The sequence below is a fragment of the Oryzias latipes genome, chromosome 16 (assembly GCF_002234675.1).
Source record: "Oryzias latipes chromosome 16, ASM223467v1".
NCBI classification, from domain to species: Eukaryota; Metazoa; Chordata; class Actinopteri; order Beloniformes; family Adrianichthyidae; genus Oryzias; species Oryzias latipes.
Genome location: NC_019874.2, coordinates 28,337,095 through 28,360,538, shown reverse-complemented (window position 1 = coordinate 28,360,538; position 23,444 = coordinate 28,337,095). Strand labels below are relative to the sequence as shown.

The 23,444-nt window shown below is 38.6% G+C and overlaps 3 protein-coding genes, 1 long non-coding RNA gene and 1 pseudogene across 4 annotated transcripts in view; 1 reads left to right on the top strand and 4 right to left on the bottom strand.

Moving 5' to 3' along the window:
* Positions 1 to 3,635, top strand: part of LOC111948909 — a 30,086-nt gene extending 26,451 nt beyond the window's left edge. Inside the window, exon 4 of the long non-coding RNA XR_002874872.1 lies at positions 3,171 to 3,635. This is a non-coding gene — a long non-coding RNA (uncharacterized LOC111948909). The remainder of the gene's footprint in view (positions 1 to 3,170) is intronic.
* LOC101161506 (low affinity immunoglobulin epsilon Fc receptor) overlaps positions 1 to 14,497 on the bottom strand; it is a 92,305-nt gene extending 77,808 nt beyond the window's left edge. The window contains exons 1-2 of the mRNA XM_023963858.1: positions 14,189 to 14,497; positions 13,236 to 13,331 (exon numbers count right to left, since the gene is read on the bottom strand). Coding sequence (XP_023819626.1) covers positions 13,236 to 13,331; positions 14,189 to 14,273 — 181 coding nt within the window. The 5' untranslated portion in view covers positions 14,274 to 14,497. The remainder of the gene's footprint in view (positions 1 to 13,235; positions 13,332 to 14,188) is intronic.
* LOC111948905 lies at positions 99 to 1,860 on the bottom strand (annotated as a pseudogene).
* LOC110016710 (natural killer cells antigen CD94-like) overlaps positions 5,473 to 23,444 on the bottom strand; it is a 157,236-nt gene continuing 139,264 nt past the window's right edge. The window contains exon 4 of the mRNA XM_023963863.1: positions 5,473 to 6,556. Coding sequence (XP_023819631.1) covers positions 6,421 to 6,556 — 136 coding nt within the window. The 3' untranslated portion in view covers positions 5,473 to 6,420. The remainder of the gene's footprint in view (positions 6,557 to 23,444) is intronic.
* Positions 22,203 to 23,364, bottom strand: LOC101161265 (struthiocalcin-1-like). Its single transcript, XM_004078497.4, has 4 exons — positions 23,052 to 23,364; positions 22,632 to 22,786; positions 22,423 to 22,538; positions 22,203 to 22,352 (listed from the first exon to the last, which is right to left on the bottom strand). The coding sequence occupies exons 1-4, from the start codon at positions 23,326 to 23,328 to the stop codon at positions 22,217 to 22,219; spliced, it is 684 nt and encodes a 227-aa protein (XP_004078545.3). The 5' UTR covers positions 23,329 to 23,364; the 3' UTR covers positions 22,203 to 22,216.

Below are 23,444 nucleotides of genomic sequence, written 5' to 3'. Positions count from 1 at the left end.
GGCTTGTACCTGATCTGGATAGTGGACCCTGACAGCCAGCTGCTTTGACCAGCATGTTCATCACAAGGGCAAACAGCACCCCATATATGGTACAACCCGTGATGATGCCTTTCTCAGAGCAATGCGGATGTTACTGAGCCTGAGGTGAATCGCAGACAGAAACTGCTGAAGTAATCCTGGACCAGATCTCTGATCTTCTCTGGAATATGATATGTCTTCAGGGCCATTGCCACCAGCTTGTGTTGAATGGATCCATAGGCATTAGCAAGATCAAGCCAAATGACTGACAGATCTCCTTGATTTTTTTCTTGCCTCTCGGATCAACTGGATAACAACTCCTGTATGCTCTAAGCAGCCTGGCAAGCCTAGAACCCCACCCTTCTGCACTGTGGTGTTGATGTACTGATTTCTAAGGAGGAACTCAGTCAGCCTGTTTGCAAGAACCTTAAAGAATATATTGCCTTCCACACTGAGCAAAGAGATGGTGCGGAACTGTGTGATATCACTAGCATTCTCTTCCTTCGGAATCCAGACACCTTCTGCATGTAGTCTCCACTGCATGGGTATCTTCCCTCTTCGCCACACTGATCTGATAATTCTCCGCAGCCTTGCCAATAGTCTTGGGCAGCTTTTATACACTCTGTATGGCACTCCGCTGGGCCCAGGGGCCGCACCAGCCCGCACGGCTTTGATTGTTTCTCTTACTTCGGCCATGTTGGGTTCTTTGGTGTTAAAATGGACAGAGGGCTCTTGTGGTCTGATACGCTCCCTACAGGGTGGGGGGGGTGGGGGGGGTTTCCTCCCTTCTCTCGTCGCGTAAGTATCAAGGTGCTGGTTAATTTCCTCCTCTGAGCACACAAGACGCCCACTGCGCTTCTGTTCTAACAGCTGTTGGGTAAATCCAAATGGATTTTCTATAAAAGCAGTCCGCTTGCGAGCTTTCTCTCTGACTCTTCTCCTATGACACTCAGCACGTCTTAGGGAGATGAGTTTCTTCCTCAAGATGACCCGGAGCTCAGTCAGGGAGGGTTTCCCTTCCTTTCTTGCGTTCATAAACTTTTGCTTTAGGGCCTTTAGCTCTTTCCTTAGCTTGCCTATCTCAGTCTCACGCCGGTTTGGGCGAGTCGGGCGCCTCGCCTTCGGTTGTTTGATGCCAAACCTCTCTGCACCAATGTTGATAATCAGCATAGACATCCACTGTAGACGCTGATCAACTCCTCCTCTCGTCGTTGCTTCTAGGGCTGCATCCACATCCTCATTAAACTGGCGCCACTCAGTCTCCTTATTTGTGGCAGGCCATAAGACTCAACGGTGTTCAGATGGTCTGCTAGGTGCAGGATGCAGGGCTTGGAGGTTCTGGATGCTGTGGGATGATTCCTGGACCTGCTCCTCCTCGCCTATGTGTTGCCTTGCTTGCTTCCCTCTCGTGCAGCCCATCTTGGCCTGGTGAATCTTCAGACCCCTCAAGTTCTTACAGGACTTGCCGCAAAAGCAGTAACACGGCAGCAATGTGGATATAGCAGGGCTGGAGGAAAAAACATACCAGAAAAGAGAGCATGGTGATTTGTAAGCTGCGCCTATGCGAGCTCTACGCGGGGCTGCACGCGCTACCGCCGCGCCTCAGCGCCAGAAGTTTCCTTCCACAACAGTGAAGGAAACTTCTGGCACACAGCAGACCGGCTTTTCCAAACCCGTTGGTGATGGATTTTTTTCACACTGCTTTTATCGATCTCTTTTAACCTGAAAGCTGCGTCATATTGTAGTGGCGATAGTATGTAATAGTTTTTGACAATACTGTCGGCTTTCCTGCCACGTCTTCAGAGGAACCTTGTCACCAGAGAAGAAGTAGCACTTTCTCTGGAACTGAATCCAGCTTTTCTGACACCATGGACACTCTGCACTCATGACAGTTCGGACAGACATAAAAAAGAGTCTGATCAGTTCATTTAAAAAAATTGTTGCTTTTCTCATAAAGATGATCTAAAGTGCAAGAATACAAGAGATAAAGGTCTGAACATTTAACCAAAACTGATTCTAGGAGGAGTAAACTGCTGAGGAAGCTCAGATGCTTCAGTTCCTTGAATTACTGCAGATTTTTTATTTCAGTTTACGGCGCTTAGGTTTTTGTTGCACATCTGTGCCTTCATTTTATAGGTGACAAACAACTGAAGCTGTTTATCTTATTATACTGCTCCAGTTTTTAAGTCTATATTTTTCCATCATTCAGTTTCAATGATTACTTTGACAAAGGGGATTTCCCCAGATGTAGAGCATCTTCACTGAATCTGTGGTTCCATTAAACCTTTAGGTGTCCTCGTATAAAAACAATGAACTGGATTTTAAATGTCTTTGTGTTCCGTCTGTTGGAGAACAGATGTTCACTTTTGTTGGGACAGATTTGTGGAATGAGAGAATGAGGTCCAGCGTCCAGCTGAGGTCGTCCCGTTCTCTGCTCAGCTCCTCGGTCTGAGTCTCTAAGATCTTCTTCTTTAACTTCAACTCATTGAGGTTTGTGTCCTAAACGTACATCACCACGTCTGCTGTGAACCATAAAGAGCCAGGACATTAGTCTACATGTTATTTTCTGTTTCAATACATAGATTTAAGTCCCATCTAACATTCCTGTAGCAGCTTGACATCAAAAAATTCTAAAAGCTTTAAAGTTTTCTCAGATTTCTGGACATGAAAGAAGATGCAATAAAAAGCAAATGAAGACGACTGACTTCTGATGATGATGATGATGATGATACACGTCAGGAGAAAGGTGCTCAGTATTCCAAGAGACGGCAGGAATAAACGACAGTGTGGAGCTGCTTCACCCTCTGTGTCAGAAAAAGAAAAAAAAACATCACTGGACTTATTTAGGAAGATTGAGAAATACATCAATGGACCAATTCAGGAAATGAAAACATATTTCTTTTGATCATTTTATTCTAGTCGGAACTCCTGAAGGAAAACCATCAGCCAAGCTGGAAATTCTGACTTTTTTGTGTTCCTGAAAACACAAAATGCTGAATTTATCCAAAAATGAATCTTGAATTAGTAATAATTTTCTTTTAAATGGTTCCATCCTGGTTAATCTGACAACCTTTCATTTCCAGACCAATGAAAAAGACACATTTTCAATTCAATCCCAATTTTCATTTGTTTTTTTCTTGTTTATAACACAGAGCTAAATCAGTGTCATGGCTGCCAGTGATGATCACATCAAGGACTGGAAAAACCCTCAGACTCTGTGGTGAGTGAAGTTCCCTTTTAGGTTGATCCAAACTTTTTCAGCCTCAAATGTTAGAAAACAAGAAAATCTGAATGTCTGTTGTAAATCTGAGGATCTTCATTAAATCCATCATTCTGTGTCTCCAAACATTTGATTTCTCCAGTGACCCAGAATCTGAGCTGCTTTATTCACATAGTGACTCAGACATGAATGAAGTGTTTGCTGCCTGATTCTGTGCATTTATGTTGACATCATTGATCTCAAAGTGTTTCAGTGTGATCAGACCTGCTGTGGGTTGTGCTCTACTGTCTCTGGTAAAGAACTAAAAACATTTCAGTAATTTAGAAACTAAAACATTTGTTTTAATCTTACAAATAGTATTTGCTGCTAAAAGACTAAAATCTGTTCCCATCTTTTTATGTAAAACTGCTTTTAATAAAGTTTGTGAGTCACTTACCTCTTTAAAATTTTTGAACATTTTGGTCACGAGGAGCTTCATCCATGAGGATAAAAAATAACTTAAACTCACAAAAACCTAATAAAAGATGTTTTCAAGTCAAAATCCCAGCTGTAGAAAAGCTCGTCCAGAATCAGCAGTCAGTGAGTTTAGCACAAGATCTGGTTTGACTTTGTGGTTCCAGGTTACACAACGTCCCATTTTCTTCACAAGTTTCTGGAACATTCATGCCAAAACCCTTTTGAGGAACTTTGTTTCAGAAATATCTTTGGGTTGGTTTCCTCATTGATTTTTATGCCTCCTTATGATACAAATACAAAATAGACTTAATGCAGGTGTTTGTTGTTACTGCCATTTGTCAACTTTTCTTCAGAGAAAGCCTGATGGTTCCCATATTCTTGTTTTTTCTCTAATGTACACAAGAGGGCAGTATTTGTAGGACATGAGGGTTTATTCTGGGCTTAAACCTTATATTGTGTTCGGATCACAATTTACCGCTTTTTAAGTGTGGAAAATGGGTCAATTATGACCCGAACATAATATAAGGGATGAAAAAAATGTGAACTGTTAAAGGCCTAAAATGACTGTAATGAGGACCATGATACAAGAGCACCAGCTGATGGTAGTGAGTTATGTTGTCCTCAGAAGAGAGTTCTTTATTTATTATTAGTTTTTATTAACTTATTTTTTCCATGTGTGATCCTCAGTAGAAACATTGAAACCCGAGTTTTATCTGTTTAAACCCCAACTTGTCATAAAGGTCAGTGATGACAGTGTTTTTCAACCAGTGTGCCGCAGCACACTAGTGTGCCGTGGGAGATGGTCAAGTGTGCCGTGGAGAAATTACCTTCATTAATCATTCACTGATCTAAAAACATTTCCCATCTCCAGGATATCAGCTCTTTGTTCATCCAAACAGGCCCTGATAAAACACTGAGTAGTTAGGAATATGAAAGATCTTAAAATTACTTTTTCTTTGTGTTTATTTGATTCTATTAAAGACATTTTGATAAGGATTACGTTACCGCGATTTACCTGCAGCTATGACAGTTTGCGGAAAAGTCCCGTCCCTTTAACTGTCTCCACCAATCATTCTTGAAGGCTTAATCACATGTCATCAGTCTGACCAATCAGAAGTGCTTAAAGTCTTCACTTCCTTGTTCTTAATTCTGCTGATAAAGTCGCTCAGTTCTAACAAAAATACCGGCTAAAGCTCTTCTTTAGCGGTGTAGCTTTGCACAGAGTCCGGTGTCAGACCGTGAAACAAGTGGACAATACAATAAATCTCAGAGACGCCAGTCTTTCTGCAAGTTTTCGGCACTTTTCACACTACATCTCCCATGATGCATTGGCTTAAAGAGCCAGTGTCCCAGCGCACAATGAGTTGTCCTTGCGAAACGCCTTGAAACCCCAACAAACAAACAGTTTCTAAATTTTTCTAATTTAACTTTCATTTCATCTCTTAGAAAAAACAGCCACAACTTCCTGCTTTTCCGGCCACAATTATCACAAAAATGCATGTGAGATTGCGGGCGGGCGGTGGGGGGGGGGGGGGGGGGGGGGCTGTCGATCAATACAGACCATGAATTTCTGTTTTTTTTTTTTTTTTTTGGATGCTGGTGTGCCGCGGGATTTTTGTCAAGGTTAAAGTGTGCCGTGGCTCAAAAAAGGTTGAAAAACACTGAGTTATGAAACCATAACCAAGTGTCTTCTTTATAATATATTTGTACATATTGAAAGGCAACAAAGAAATCCACAAACATATGAAACATTAAGATTAAAAAATGTGATACTTTAGGAGTTTTGAAGAAGTTTATTATGGGATTATAGTTCAAGCAAAACATTAAAAAAGAAAATGTATTGAATAAATATTTATATATAAGTTTCCTCGTATACAATTTCTCTACAGCCACACTTGTTTAGATCTTTTGTAAATAGACGTTATTTTTTTAAATGTAAAAAATCAACATTTCTGCACCATTTTTACATTTACCTGTCCATGTGAAGTGGATATAACAACATTTTTATTTAAATACATGCTATTTAATGTAGACTAAAACATTATTTTTTAACTGTTCATAGAAGTTGGCCATTACAAGTCCTTTTGGACAGTCTGGTTTTCTGTCATGTTCAGATGAGGCAGACTAAAAAAAAGGGGTGGAGTAGTTTTACAAAGGTCTGCAGAGTTTTGGACCTTCTTAATCCTAAAAAAGAACCTGCTCACTGTGAGGCTGGACTCTAAGGTAATTGAAATTCAATTCAAAGTATTTCAAAGTCTCAACCTATTTCCAATCAAAATATGAAACTGATTTACGAAATGAGGCAGATTTCCAAATCCACAATTGGTACACAGTGAAAACAAAACAAGAACAAAACCAGATCTAAAGCGGTCAGAACAGGTATGTTGCATTAAAATGACAGAAGATCATGAAGTTAGTGGAAAGCAGAACCACAGAACTTTGGGACTTTTGGCCAAAATGAAGATGACAAAACAACAAGCCTCCCTATTCTCTAGTGCAGTGTGGGCTGGTCAGGGTTTGTTTTTAGGAGATCAGGAGGTCAAAGTTGGGTCATGCAACAACCCAGAGCTGCAGACATTTAAAGCTAATATTCTGAGATTTGAGGCTTGATTGTAACAATTTTAATCATGATATTAAGGTTTATAACATATCTCCACTCAACTAAAAAAATGAAAAAGTAAAGACAGAAGAAACACAGTAGCAGTAAAAAAGTTCAGTTTAACTGATCAGAAAATTAAAGCTTTAATCTCACAGATGAATCTGTTCCGAAAGCTATTTCTGAATTGGATCCAACTCTGGTTCAAATCTGCATTTTGAATTATATATGCAAAATTTTCTGAGCTCCCTGGGTTCTGCCAGTACCTAAAAATAAATAAAAACCATCAGCACATTTAATAAACATGTTAATATGTAGCAAGAATTCTTCTTTACCCAAGTGTGTCTGGACTGCCATCCACCCAGATCCAGATGTTGTTCACTTTTTGTAAACCAATCCAGTATCCTTGATTGTTTTCATAGTAGTATTGTATTGTGTTTTTAACGAATGTCTGTAAATTAAAATGAAAAATATAAACATTTACAACTTTTTTCAGTTTTAAAAATGCAACCAAATCCATTTAGTTTAACATTTTGTAGCAAACCTGTTCCTAAAGACTGCTGATAACCACCAGGTCTGATTTCATGCTTTGACAAAGCTGTCGGCTTTGGTCCCATGTTTTCCACGGAGAGCCTAAGTTATAAAAAAAATAGCAGCTTTCCTGAAACTGAATCCAGTCTTTGGGACACGTCTTACAAACTGTAGGTAAGAAAGACAAAAAAAAAATGATAACATTTCATTTAAATTCTAAATGACTTTTAACATGTAAAGCCCCTAAAGAAGGAAAAACTATTTTTCCTCACAAAACAAACTGCTTAGTCAGGTTTATCATTTTTTTTCTTAATTTGATTGATTTTGTGTATAAATCAGACAAAGCAAATTCAGGTTTGATGATGTTTAATAAAAAGTAAAAGTTAGAATCACATATTAAACATTTACCTCCATCAGGGCAGAAGAGATCAGCTGGAAAGTTGGTGTAACTGATGATTGCTGCCAGGATCTTGTTGAGTTTGTCACTGTTGTTTCTCAGCTGCTCGTTCTGGTTTTGTAGTTTTGTCATGTTCATCCTCAGATCTTCAGTCTGGTTTTGTAAATCTCTCTTCTCCAAAGTCAGTTGCTCATTTTTTGCTTCCAGGTCACTGAGATTCAACTTCAGTTTCTTTGTTTCCATGGCGACTGCAACCCAAATGACACAAATAGCCATTAATTCAATCATTTGACATTTTTTCAGAAAAGCAGATTTATAATAAAACATTTCTAATTTTGTGACATTCATGCATATAATGTTTCAGGATTCTGGAATTTGTTTGTACCGCTTAACTACAACTGTTGATTAAACATTGTGAGCTAAGTTTGCTAGAAGTTCCCAAAATACAAAATATTGTCAAACGTTTGTAGATTATAGCCCCTCAGGTAAAAGATCTGATACATATTTAGGTTTGGTTTGTCTCTGACACACTATGACTGTGACTGAACAGCATCTGTTTACTGTTGTTCTAACAAACTTTGGGATAAATGGTTTCTGTCATTCCAATATGCTGGCATAATGCCACAAAGTGTTTTCCTTGTTTATTCATCAATTAGCTTTTGAAAACAGTTTTTGTAGCATTTGCAGATAACATGTTTTTTGTTTCCATACACAGTGGATTCATGTCTGTTGTATATCTAGAAGTATATGTCATTTATTATGGCAGTTCTATCTTTCATCAAGACCTCTGCCAGTCTCATGAGCAACCTGAAGTGGATCCATTATTGGGTTAGTTAGTACGGCCAGGTTTCTCACACATTGAGAAGGTTTAAAATTCCTCTGTTTGGGTAAATCATCTCTCTCTTATCCTCAGGACCAATGATCAAAACATCTGTTTTGTCTTGTTTGCGCTGTAAGAAGTTAGGGGTTGCCATCAACTAATTTATATATAAAATACAATTTGAGATTGTTAATAGGTTCTAGGTAATCAGGAGACCCCGTGATGTACAGCTGTGTATCATCAGCATAGCTGTGAAGGTCAATATTGGGTCTTCTGATGAGGCAACATATATGAATTAAGAAGTTTTGGGGAACCCCACAACTGAGTATCCATACTTACAAAAAGGGTCGATCTGTAAGATAAGAATGAAACCAGTTAAGAAGAGTCCCTGAGAGGCCAACCCGACTCCTAAGTCTGTCTAATAAAATCTGTTGATTTACTGTATCAAAGGCGGCCCTAAGATCCAGAAGTACCAGAACAGAAAGTTTGCCTGAGTCAGAATTATTTCTGAGATCATTTACATTTTTAAAAGGGCCGTCTCAGTACTGTGATTTTTCTTAAAACCAGATTTTTTAAAAATGTTTTGTTCCTTTGAGCAATTTTTTCAATAATTTTACCTAAAAATGGCAAGTTGGATACAGGTCTGTAATTGTCCATAATATTTGAGTTCAAGCTACTCTTCTTCTGAAGGGGCCTTACCACCGCTTTCTTACAGGCAGAGGGGGAAACACCCATCTGAAGAGAGCAGTCTACTATATTTAAAAGCTCTAACTCAAAGAATCCTTAAATGTTTTCAAAAGAGAAGGTGGAATGGGATCTAAAAGGCAGGTTGTAGTGTTTGCTTGCGAAAAAAACTTGACCATTATCTTTTCATTGACCAGGACAAAAACTCTCCAGCGTTTCCTTAGGTAGAGACGATGCCACTGACCTGCTAGGACTAATGTTATGTACTGGTTGAAGGTTAGATCTAATAACATTGACTTTATTCGTGGAGTGGTCTGCACAGCCCTTGCATGCCGTTTGTGACTGAGACACAATAGGTTTATTAAAATCTTTTTTCAGTATAAAATCAATTGTCTTAAAAAGAAACAGGGGGTTGTGTTGATTGTCTGTGATGATATTTGAAAAATAAAGTCTCCTTGCTTCTTTGACGGCATGGTTGTAGATTTTTAGCTGATCCTTAAAAAAGTCATAGTAGATTGTTAAATTTGTTTCTCTAAATTTTCTCTCCGCTCTCCTTCAAATTCTCATCAATTTTAAAATAGCACCGTTTCTCCAAGGTGTCTTTCGATTCAGTTTTAGTACTTTTGTTTTCAGCTGAGCTGCTGCATCGATGGCAGACTTCAGTCTGTTGTTAAAATGACCAATCAGAGAATCGCCCAAAAAAGGTCAAATCTGAGCAGGAGTTTGATTAAAAATGTCAATAAAATTTCCTACAAACAGTTCAAATCACGGTCAACAATCAGATTATTATTAAAAAAGACTAGTTTGAAAAGACCTGGGGCCACATTTATAAACGTTGCGTACGCACAAAAGAAGGCGAACGCCACTCTCTACGCAATAGTTGAGATTTATAAAAAGCAAACTTGACGGGAAAATGTGCGGTCCTTCACGCAAGCTCTGACCCAGGCGTACGCACAAAAACGGGTGAAATGAGAAACGGCGACGCCGTCGGCAGATGGAAGAAACACGTGAAAGTGAAAATGACAATACTGCCTCTCAGAAATAACATGAAGACTTCACAAAGCAAGTCTTACAATTAACAGCCTACGGGAACACCCGTTGGACCGATCAGCAGTGAAACAAACAAAAAAGATCAAACGAAAATTACAAGAGAAATTCAAATGAACACATATTTGGAAAAAGAAAAGTGAAATATGTTCTACAATATTGGCATGTAGTGCAATTCATCCTCATAAATAATATAGTTAACAGAACGAAATAATTTACAAAACTGATATTCTCGTCAATGTGTCCGTCTGGCGGAGCAGATATAGATGCGGACGTACAGACGTACTAATTGTCCACTGGGGAAAGTTGTTTTCATAGTAAAACATTTCTTCATAAGCTATGGAATTATGGTATTCATGCATATGCCTTTAGTTTGTTTTATTTTTTATAAAACAATGTATGGCGTATGTCTCACCATTCAGAAAGCAACAAGAAATTACATTTGCTGATCAATTTCCCATTTCCACGTGGATTATTACCGACATCTGTAGCTTGTCTGATGTAATTAAATAGATGGACATAAAATGCCCCATCACAATGCGTAATGACGCACAATGGCTGATCTTGCGCTCTTAGAAGATGTGGCAAATGGAAGAATTCGGAGTGAACGCATCTTTAGACAGCAACAAGACTTGCTGGCAAAAGAGGACGAGTGGCTTATGAGCCGGTTCAGACTTCCTCGAGCCGTCCTGTTGAACCTCTGCGGGCTTTTGGGCCCGGCGTTACAGAGGAGCACTCGGAGGAACCACGCGTGTCACCCGGTGCATCTGGCGCTCCGGTCCCCCCGGCGCATGCATCTGCCCCCCCCCCCCCCCATGGAGCGCTGTAGCCGTCTGCCGCTCACGTGCCTTTTCGGCACTGTAATGCCCACACTGTGCCCTCCAAACAACACTTTTCTCCTCTTTTCCAACTCGCCAACAATAACTTCTACTTCACATTGAGTGAAGATACGTTTTTTTTATTTCCTCTCGGTGTTTGCCATGATTTAGCAAGCCATGAATATTAATTTGTGGGCGTTTCACGGACTATTTATGGACAAATATGGGCGTGTCATGAAGCCGCAAAAAGCTGCGCTGCATTTAGAATCGGTTGTGATTTATTAAGGGAAAGATGCGTAGGATGTGCGTGCGCACGGTTTTATAAATCCGAATATTTCTTTGCGTACGCACGTCCTATGTTTCATCCGTACGCCACTTCTGACGCAAATCCTACGCAAAGCTTTATAAATGAGGCCCCTGGTTTTTGTTCAGTGTGTCCAATGATGATTTTTGATTTTGCAGTTAATTTCAAATCAAATCAAAGTTAACTTGTATAGCACCTTTAAAATACAAGGTACTCAAAGTGCTTCACATGATGAAATTTAAAAACAAAAGGACAAGACAAACAAATATGTAATAAAAATGGCACAATGCCCCCCTCCCCCGCACCCACCCACACACACATACCCACACACACACACACACACACACACACACACACACATACACACACACACACACACCCACACCCACACATACCCACACATACCCACACACACACATACACACACACGCACACATACACGTATACTCACTCGCTGTGATAAAAGACAAAAGGATGCAATGTAAAACCTGGCTTTGTACTGAGGAAATGAAGTTTTGGGGACATGTCCACATGAGTGACACCCCTCCCAGGTTCACAGAGTCTACTACCACAGGCCCCCCCAGATCCAGACAAGAAGCCGGACCTGAGAAATCCCATTGCAAACCCCGCTCACTGGAATTACAGCTAAAATGTAAAAGGAAAAAATTAAAGATAAAATAAATAAAAAAGAAAATAAGCACATAAATAAACCTTAGTAGACATGTAAAATGGTAAAGGTGACTAAATACATTCAAATGAATAAATAGATTGATTTGGAATTTAAAAAAAATTGTTATATACACATACACATTATATAAAATTGATAAAAATAAAAATATCCAATAAATTCGTAAATTTAAATTAAAAGCAAGATTAAAAAGGTCGGTTATGAGCCTTCCTTTAAAAGCACGAACAGTCTCTGCGGCCCTGAGGCTCTGGGAGGCTGTTCCACAGGCGAGGTCCATAAAAACTGAATGAGGCCTTGCTGTATGTTTTTGTTGTAACCGTTGGGATAACCAAAAGGCCAGCACCAGAGGACCTTAGGGTCCACGAGGGCTCATACTTTAAAATCACATCATATGAAGGCCCAAGACCATAAAAACATTTGTAAACCAATAAACTTTAAAAGTTAATTCTGAATTGCACAGGGAGCCAATGCAGTGATTTTAAAATGGGTGTAATGTTTTCCCTCCCCCTGGTCTTTCGTCAGCACACGCACAGCTGAATTTTGCAGAAGTTGAAGGTTTGATATCCTTCTACTCGGAAGACCAGAGAGCAGGGCATTACAATAATCTAGTCTGCTGGAAATAAAAGCATGCATTTGTTTCTATATTTGATGCTATGTGTATAAAAGGTAGACATCTAACAGAAGGAATGTGTGACTTTGAATGTAGACGTTTGCGATCTCTGCTAGTGATGTGTACTGATAGAAGGAATGTGTGTGCTTTGGTCAAACTTGACCAATTTGGTGTAAACATTAACTGGCAATGTGAAAGGCAGTATTCTAAATTTTGTTTACCAAAGACATTTGTACAACAGAGTATTAAGGCCATAAAAGTGATATTACGAGATTTAAAGCAATTACTTTACGACTTTTTTCTGGTAAATTTACGAGATTTAAAGTTGTACATTTTTTAGATTAATGTCGTAGTGAGCATGCAGTGCAGCAAGTGAACGCTGTGCAGCAGCAGATCAGACCCACTACACTCAATTTGGTCAACCTTTGAGTATCTTTGAGAGTTACCGTAGCCCCTGGTAAAGTTGGTTCTGAGCTCCATTTTCAGCCCTTTTTTTTTTAAATGTTTGTTACTGCTCTGAAAAGGAGATACAAGATGAGGCATTAAACTGAAGCTTGTGAACCTGAGTGCCTCTGGAAACAAAATAATTGTCCACTTAGATCTACCCGGTCCTCCACTTGACTGCAATTCCTGAACCAACTGTTGTTTCTGATGCTTTGACTCTCTCTATAACAGTACTCCTCATCATCAGTGCGAGTAACAGGCCCCTTAGTGACCATGTGCAAATATGCACACAGCACCAATAGGCTTCTTACACAGTCCATAGGATTTGGGGGTTTGAAAAAATAAAAATCTTTTTGACCCACCTTCGTCTTAACTGCTTCATCTTTACGTAACTTTGTGTGTTGTATATATGTTCTCTACGGCCTGAGACTTACCTCATTCCCATAGAAAAAAAGTGCATGAACATTTTCACTCAATCGGCTCATGAAGTGTCATGGGTAATTATTACTAAGGCTTAAGCCAATAACACACAATCAATAATTTTAGTACAAAACAATTAAATATAGATATGTTAAAATAAGTACTAATTTGTTTAAACTTACAGTAAGTGATGGCAACGTTGATGATGGCGAACAGGAGGAAACAAATGATCCCAAAACACAGCAGGTGATGAAGCCTGATGCCAGATGCTTGGACTTCTGCTTGGTTGAAGAAAATATGACCAAAATTAGCAAAAACAGGAACATAGTTGTTTGTAAAAGTCATAGTTCATAACTGAAAGAATACAAAGTTTTTTCTTAATGATGGTTAACTGTAAAATAGCAAACTTCTGGTCAGCTGTTCTTTTTTAGCCATGACAGAGTGGGACAACTGAATTTACTTAATTGATGCTGATGTTTAACATTCAAAGACAAATCTCAACCACCTGAAATACAACTAGTAAGTCCTAAATGTACATCAAGTAAAAAACCTGCTAATCTCTGCTTTTAGGCACTGAAAGTTCCTCTGTTCTCAGACCAGCTGATTTATTGTGAAATTACAAACATCCTGCAGATTTTCAACATTTACCACTGGTGTTAAGTCACTGGTGTGTCCGGTAATCTTAGTTGTTCGTCCAAAAATCTTGGCTGACTCTTGTGAAAGTTTGAGAAACTAGTATGTAAAAAATGAGGTGATGCTCAGGTGTTCCTGAACGTCCTTCTACCTTTAAATACTTAAAGCTCACACAGTGTAAGTTGGTGTGTAGAACTAAAATTTAAGTTTAAGCTGGACAAAATAAACTCATTCAAAACGCAACCCCCTAAAATAGTTTCATAAGAAGAAACATTGAAAATGAGCACTTTCTCTAAATATCTGGAACTATTTCCATATATGGTGTACATGTTGAATAAATTAGTTCTTAAGAGTAATTCATTTCAAAACATATATGGACGCCTGATTGTTTTTAAAGAGAAGATATTAGGACCAAAAAAACAGGAAAAATAAGTAGACATTATTTTGTGTTAAAATTCTAAAAGTATAAACATGTATAAATTAATCAAATGAGAAGACTTACTTCTTGAAGCTGCAGCTCTACCTTTGAAAACCACAGAGGAATGTTGGATCTCCTCCTCCATCTTTCGACAAATTCTGCTGTGCATCAAAGCAGAATGAGCTTAAATGGAGACGGGGTTGATTTTAAATGTAAAGGAGATCAGGAGATTTAAAAAAAAAAAAAACAACTTCTTCTTCCCCTGTTCCTACCAGCTTAGACAGAATTGCAGAAGATTTCAATTATAGTTTCAACATGTGGTTTCCAACACCGTTTGCGTCGACTTTTTGAGGAAGTACAGTTCTTTTCAATTTGCAAATCATTTTGGAGAATTTTAAATTTGATGCTGAGGAGAGGTTCTCAATGAGATATATCACTAGAGGAGACACGCCCGCTTTAGAAGCCTGGCCGACGGTGGCGGAGCGCGACGCTATCTTGGTGAGGTCAACGACGCCCACATGACAATGATTTCTATAGCCTTTGGTGGCATCTAAGTAGCTTTAATATATTTTATATATATTCATATTTCTACATACTTATAAATATAAATAAATATATAATATATGTATATAATTTTTATATATATATATGTATATATATATATATAAAAAAAAAAATATATATATATATATACATCATTTGTTGCTGTTAAATAAGAGAAACAGTCAGGCTTATAAGCTCAAACTTTAATGAAAAATGCATAGTTGCAGGAATTTTTATAAACAAATAAAAATTACAAAGAATTTTTGAAAATAATTTTTAAAGATTTCAAAGTTTTAGACCTCTTTGAAATGTAATTTAAATTATTTAGAAAAGCCCAACACAAGCTGCCCATCTACACCTAGGGCTGGGATCAGCCCTTCCCTGGCTCTGGGACGGGACAGGACAACCCTCTTGGGACCCCCGGTCGCTCTGGGGGTCATTCGCTTCGGCTGCGGGGTCTGGGGTGGGGTGGGGGGGAGCCCGCTATTGGTACGGGGCCTTGGGGGGTTGACCACCGGGGGACAGTCTACCAGCTGTCCCCCACCGGGGGACAGCTGGTAGACTGTAATGCGCCTTGGGGGGACACTACCAAGTAGCCCCCCCAAGGCGCATTGCAGGCTAAGCCCCCCCAAGGCTTTACCTGCAATGCGCCTTGGGGGGGCTACTTGGTAGTGGTCCCCCCCTCCCATGGTTGCCGTATGGAGTAGGCCCCCCCTTTTTCGGTTTTATTTGCACCTTAGACATGTAAGGCCCTTGGTAGGGGGGGTTCTTGGACATCACTGCCAGCAAGCAGCTCGGGCTACTCGTCTGGGACTGTGGGCGCCCTTCTCTGGTGGGGCCCTGCGTTGGGCTCTTCCGGCGCGGCGGGGGGCTGCTCTCCTGGTTGGGCTGGGGCGCCGCTCCCTTTCCCTGCGTGCCTCCCTAGCCTCTGGCTCTGGGGGCCTCGCGGCGGTCCTGCTGGCCCTGGCCTGTGGGGCGGGCTGGGTGGCCCGGGGGCGGTTGTTCCCTGCCTGCTGCCGTGTGGCGTTGGGGGTTCCGGCTGCCGCTGCTGCTGCGGCGGCAGGGGTCTTGGTGTGGGGATGGCTGGGCACTCTCCCTCCTTCTAGTCACGTTCCACCATCCATTTTAGAAGAACATAAACACTCACCTGAGCACAGGTGTTAGCTCACCTTTGCACTAACAGTTTGCATGATTGAATGACTGAAATATTTCACACTAGTTGGTTTTAAGGCATAAGTATGCGTGTGAACACTATCTGTTTTGTGTACATGTTGACATGTGGACATTTTTGCAGCTAGCAGGTGTGTTGATAATATTTCTGTGTGTGTGTGGACAGGCCCCACCCTTTTTGTACTACATTTGAACCTTACTGTAATGATAAGCAACCAGTAAACTTGTTGCTTTATGCTGCTTCATGGTCTTACCACCCCCCCCCCCCTCCTATTATCACCCTCTAACCCCCCCTCTCTCTAACATCCCTGTCTCTTCTTTCCCTCTTTCCTTTTCCGTCCGGTTCAACACTAAAGAACATGATAGAAATTAATGAAGTTTGTCCTCAATTACAAAAGGGGTTTATTCAGTCATACCTTTGGTTTGTCTGAAGATTAATAACCCCTGTTGTTAAAATAAAATATGTCCAACACAAGAGGCCCTCAGCTCTCATCTGTCTGCCCAGCTGTTGGACAGGACAAGTTAAAAGAAAAAAAAAGAAAAGCCCAACAATACATCAATAATAATATTAAATGATAACAATATACAAACAATAAGTCAATAATAATAATAAATCAATAATAATAAAAATAAATCAATAGTAAGTCAATAATAGTATTAAATGATAACAATAAATCCATAATACGTCAATAATAATAATAATAAATAACAATATATAAATAAGTCAATAACAATAATAATGATGAATCAATAATAATGATAATAATAAATCAATAGTAAGTCAATAATAGTATTAAATGATACTATTATGTCAATAATAAGTCAATAATAATAATAATAATAATAAATAAAAGTATATAAATAAGTCAATAATGATAATAATGATGAATCAATAAAAAAAGATAAATCAATAGTAAGTCAATAATAATATTAAATGATAACAATAAAACAATGATAGGTCAAAAACAATAAATGATAATAATAAGTCAACAATAAGTCCAAAAGTCAACAACAGATTTTCCCCTTAAAAAAGAAACAAAAAACAAATAAAAACAATTGATTTCCCCACTGATTCATGTGAGTGATCAGTTTGTGTAACATAGATGCTGCGGTGCCGGGTTTCATGCGAACAGTCTGGCCAGTCTTAACAAAATCTGTTTCCCCAAAATCTTTTGAACATATCCAGACTGTATTGCTAGTTGGTACCACAGTGATCCATCTGAGTTAGCTCTTTTTATTGCTAAGATCCACTTTTTCCTTAAGTCTGAATCCATTGGAAACCTGCAAGAAAAGTTCAGTCACTGAGTCAGAAATGTATAAATCTATATAACTATATTAGCCTATTCCTAGTATGCTATTTATAGGTTTAACTAAATAAAGTTTACATTTATGTCGACAGCAAATTATATGTACATCATGCAGCATGTTGATAATAGCCCTGCAGCATCATGCATGTCAACATGTGTTCTATTAATATATCCCCTCCAGCAGTAAAAGAAAAAATTATAGTTCTTACCTGTGAAATGTTCTGCCTTCCTCCTTTGTGGACTCTGATTTTGGCAGTTGAAACTTGCACAATAAACTGGCATTTTTGCTAGAAATGTGTTTACATGCATGCACTGCAGCAGTAACTTGACTTCACCAAGATGGTGGTGCTCTCCTCCCACGAGGAATCACGTGATGTCTCCTCTAGTGATATAACTCATTGGGTTCTGACCTGTTTCCTTTTTTCCTGAAAATCTAAACAAAGACTAAAGGAATTCATACCTCTTCTGTTTATCATATGTTGTGCTGAGGTCAACCACTGCAGACAAAAGTGGGTTTTAAGATGTGTTACTTCAATACTAATGTCTCATAGTGTTGAGTCAAGTCTATTCTGGTATTCTGATTTCCACTGCGGGTCTTGATGCCCAAATCCAATTTTCTGACTATATCCGATTTTTTTGATGACCCGCTTACATCGTCTTTCAAAAGTGACCCGTGTCCGATTTCCACTATACAATGCTGAAACTGTCAAACTTAGACGTTGTGAGGATTACGTAACGTAGCAGCGTTTCCGCCTTCCGCGGACCTGAGCACTGACCGCACGGATCTAAAAAATTATGTGCAAGCAGGCCCTTAATAATAATTATAACAGTAATCAAAGCACATTTAGAAGATGTGTGTTGGTCCAAATGGCAAACATTTAGCATGACGAAACCCTCCCCTTTTTTGTGTGTGTGTGTGACTGCGGTTGTCATGGAGGCAACGCAGCAACAGTAGGAGGCGTTGCCTTGGGCGCTCCTGGAGGAAGCAGGAGAGGGGATGCGTGACAGAGGAAAAAGGAGGGCTGCTCGGCCAGCTAATGTACTTTCTCTGAGTTTTGAATGAGGAAGTGTTTGCAGACGTTGTGCTGGACTAACTATTTGATTCAAGCAAAGAAATAAACGTCTTCTAGCCTGTTCAAGAGCAACGGTGTCCCCCTTCATTAGTTACCGTTTGCGTGCCGACCGGGACCGGACAGGAAATAAGAGTGCTTTGCGACTACGGTCTGAAGCCTGAGGCTGAAAGGTAACACGCTGATGGGGCTCCAGCTGTCCTCGAACAGCACAATCAGTGCACAATAGCACCTATGTCTGTTGTCCTGCTGCTGTTTCAGCTCTCACTTATTCCGGCTGATTATGGATGACGACCAGATCTGCTGAGACATTTTGACAAAACTGTCGGCTTTCCTGCCACCTTTTTCAGAGGAACCTTGTCACCAGAGAAGAAGTAGCACTTTCTCTGGAACTGAATCCAGCTTTTGTGACACCATGGACACTCTGCACTCATGTTGGGACAGACATGAAAAAGATTCTGATCAGTTCATCTAAAAACATTGTTGCTTTTCTCATAAATATGATCTAAAGTGCAGGAATAGCTGGGCTAAGATAGAAGTCTGAAAAATAAACTGCTGCTAGGAGGAGCAAACTGCTGAGGAAGCTCAGATGCTTCAGTTTCTTGAATTACTGCAGATTTTTTTATTTCAGTTTATGCCGCTTTGGTTCTTGTTGCACATCTGTGCCTTCAGGTTATAGGTGACAAACAACTGAAGCTGTTTATTTATTAAACTGCTACAGTTTTTAAGTCTATATTCTGTTTCAATGATTACTTTGACAAAGGGGATTTCCCCAGATGTAGAGCATCTTCACTGAATCTGTGGTTCCATTAAACCTTTAGGTGTCCTCGTATAAAAACAATGAACTGGATTTTAAATGTCTTGTGTTCTGTCTGTTGGAACGCCACGCCTACTGTGAACCAAAAAGAGCCAAGACTTTAGTCTACATGTTATTTTCTGTTTCATTACATAAATTTAAGTCCCATCTGACATTTCTGTAGCAGTTTGACATCCAAAACTCCAAAAGCTTTAGAGTTTTTTCATATTTCTGGACATGAAAGAAGATGCTATAAAAACAAATGAAGGTGACAGACTTCTGATGATGATGATGATGATGATGATACACGTCAGGAGAAAGGTGCTCAGTATTCCCAGAGACGGCAGGAAGAAACGACAGTGTGGAGCTGCTTCACCCTCTGTGTCAGAAACCCAAGAAAAAAAAAACATCATTGGAGTTATTTTGGAAGATTCAGAAATACATCTATGGACCAATTCCAGAAATAAAAACATATTTCTTTTAATCATTTTATTCTAGTCTGAGCTCCTGAAGGAAAACCATCAGCCAAGCTGGAAATTCTGACTTTTTTGTGTTCCTGAAAACACAAAATGCTGAATTTATCCAAAAATGAATCTTGAATTAGTATTAATTTCCTTTTAAATGGTTCCGTCTTGGTTAATCTGACAACCTTTCATTTCCAGACCAATGAAAAAGACACATTTTCAATTCAATCCCAATTTTCATTTGTTTTTTTCTTGTTTATAACACAGAGCTAAATCAGTGTCATGGCTGCCAGTGATGATCACATCAAGGACTGGAAAAACCCTGAGACTCTGTGGTGAGTGAAGTTCCCTTTTAGGTTGATCCAAACTTTTTCAGCCTCAAATGTTAGAAAACAAGAAAATCTGAATGTCTGATGTAAATCTGAGGATCTTCATTAAATCCATCATTCTGTGTCTCCAAACATTTGATTTCTCCAGTGAAGCAGAATCTGAGCTGCTTTATTCACATAGTGACACAGACATGAAGGAAGTGTTTGCTGCCTGATTCTGTGCATTTATGTTGACATCATTGATCTCAAAGTGTTCCAGTGTGATCAGACCTGCTGTGGGTTGTGCTCTACTGTCTCTGGTAAAGAACTAAAAACATTTCAGTAATTTAGAAACTAAAACATTTGTTTTAATCTTACAAATAGTATTTGCTGCTAAAAGACTAAAATCTGTTCCCATCTTTTTATGTATAACTGCTTTTAATAAAGGTTGTGAGTCACTTAGCTCTTGAAAACATTGGAACATTTTGGTCACGAGGAGCTTCATCCATGAGGATAAAAAATAATTTAAACTCACAAAAACCTAATAAAAGATGTTTTCAAGTCAAAATCCCAGCTGTAGAAAAGCTCGTCCAGAATCAGCAGTCAGTGAGTTTAGTACAAGATCTGGTTTGACTTTGTGGTTCCAGGTTACACAACGTCCCATCTTCTTCACAAGTTTCTGGAACATTCATGCCAAAACCCTTTTGAGGAACTTTGTTTCAGAAATATCTTTGGGTTGGTTTCCTCGTTGATTTTTGTTGTTAGAACTTTTGTCTCCTAATGATAAAAATACAAAATAGACTTAATGCAGGCGTTTGTTTTTTCTTCCATGTATCAACTTATCAATGACTTTTCTTCAGACCAAGCCTGAAGGTTCCCATGTTCTGGTTTTCCCCCTAATGTACACAAGAGGGCAGTATTTGTAGGACATTAGGGTTTCTGCTGGACTTAACCCTGATATTGTGTTTGGGTCAAAATTTTCAATTTTCAAGTGTGGAAAATGGGTCAGTTTTGACCCAAACACAATATAAGCGTTAGGAAAACACTTGAAGGCCTATTAAGGAGAAGACTGTTTGAGAGTTGGGTAGAGAAGAGGTCAGACGTGTTCTTGGAGATTAATCTGTCCAGAAAATGACTGTAATGAGGACCATGACACAAGAGCAGCAGCTGATGGGAGTGATTTCTGTTGTGCTCAGATGAGAGTTGTTGTTTATTTATTATTAGTTTTTAATAACTTATTTTTTCCATGTGTGATCCACAGTAGAAACATTGAAAGCTGAGTTTTATCTGGTTCAGTTCAGCTGATCCTAAAATTCTATTTCAAATTAAAGTTTTGTATTTTATTTTAGATCATAACCAATGGTAACCCATTTTTATTAAAAAAATGCAATAAACAGGGAGTTTTTATGAGATCTCTTGTTACTTTTCAGGATACTGAGTAACTTGAAGGTTTTCTCTGTAGACTTGGTTCATATTGATTCAACCATCTTGAAACCATCACCAAGTTTTTTCTTTATATTATATTTGTTCATATTTAAAAGCAACAAAAAACACATAAACATATGAAACACACGGATTAAGAAATAATAATTCAGGAGTTTTAAAAACATTTATTATGTGGTTATAGTAGAGAAAAACATTGAAAAAGAAGATGAATAAAAAACATATTTTGTATATAAGTTTCCTGGTATACAAGTTTTCTGGAGCCACACTTGTTTAGTGAGCTTGTAAATGCATGTTTTTTTAATGTTCTATAAAAAGCCAACATTTCTACACCATCTTTACATTTACCTGTACATGTAGAAGTGGAAGGAGCGTTATTGTTATCTAAAAACACGCAATTAAATGTAAAAAAAAATGTATATTTTAACTGTTCGTAGAAGGTGGCCAAGTCCTTTTGGACAGTCTGGTTTTCTGTCTTTTTCAGATGAGACACACTAAAAAAAAGGATGGAGTAGTTTTAATATTTACTTTAACTCAAAGCCTCAACCTATTTCCAATCAAAATCTGAAAGTGATTTAAAAAATGAGGCAGATTTCCAAATCCACAATTGGTACACAGTGAAAACAAAACAAGAACAAAACCAGATCTAAAGCGGTCAGAACAGGTATGTTGCATTAAAATGACAGAAGATCATGAAGTTAGTGGAAAGCAGAACCACAGAACTTTGGGACTTTTGGCCAAAATGAAGAAGACAAAACAACAAGCCTCCCTGTTCTCTAGTGCAGTGTGGGCTGGTCAGGGTTTGTTTTTAGGAGATCAGGAGGTCAAAGTTGAGTCATGCAACAACCCAGAGCTGCAGACATTTGAAAGCTAATATTCTGAGATTTGAGGCTTGATTGCAACAATTTTAATTATGATATTGAGGTTTATAACATATCACCTTAAAACTAAAACATGAAAAAGTAAAGACAGAAGAAACACAGTAGCAGGAAGAAAGTTCAGTTTAACTTATCAGAAAATTAAAGCTTTAATTTCACAGATGAATCTGTTCAAAAAGCCATTTCTGTTTTGGATCCAGCTCTGGGTCAAAGCTGCATTTTGGATTATAAGTGTAAAATTTTCTGAGCTCCCTGGGTTCTTCCAGTACCTAAAAATGAATAAAAACCCATCAGCAAATTTAATCAACATGTTAATATGTAGTAAGAATTCTTCTTTACCCAAGTGTGTCTGGACTGCCATCCACCCAGATCCACTTGTTGTTCACTTTTTGTAAACCAATCCAGTATCCGTGCCAGGTGTCATGGTAGTGTTGTATTGTGTTTTTAATGAATGTCTGTAAATGCAATTGTGAAATATAAACATTTAGAGCTTTTTTCAGTTTAAAAAAAAGAACAAAATCCATTTAGTTTAACATTTTGTAACAAACCTGTTCCTCAAGACTGCTGATAACCACCAGGTCTGACTTCATGCTTTGACAAAACTGTCGGCTTTCGTTCCATGTTTTCCACGGAGAGTTTAAGTTATAAAAAAAATAGCAGCTTTCCTGAAACTGAATCCAGTCTTTGGGACACGTCTGACAAACTGTAGGTAAGAATGAAAGAGAGGGAATCAAAATGTTGACATTTTAACATTAATTCTGTATGACTGTAAAATAAAATAAAAATGTAGAAAATAAATAAATAAAAAACACCCTTAAAAAAATGAAAAACTACTTCCCGTCACAATACAAACTACTTTGTCCTAAATATAAAAAAAAGTAATTTGATTAAAGTTTTACATAAATCAAACAAATTCTTATTTTACTGATAAAGCAAACATTTGTCAGAGTCACAGATTAAACATTTACCTCCATCAGGGCAGAAGAGATCAGCTGGAAAGTTGGTGTAACTGATGATTGCTGCCAGGATCTTGTTGAGTTTGTCACTGTTGTTTCTCAGCTGCTCGTTTTGGTTTTGTAGTTTTGTCATGTTCATCCTCAGATCTTCAGTCTGGTTTTGTAAATCTCTTTTCTCCAAAGTCAGTTGATCAGTTTTTGCTTCCAGGTCACTGAGATTTAGCTTCAGTTTCTTTGTTTCCATGGCGACTGCAACCCAAATGACACAAATAACCATTAATTCAATCATTTGACATTTTTTCAGAAAAGCAGATTTTTACTAAAACATTTCTAATTTTGTGACATTCATGCATTTAATGTTTCAGGATTCTGGAATTTGTTTGTACCGCTTAACTGCAACTGTTG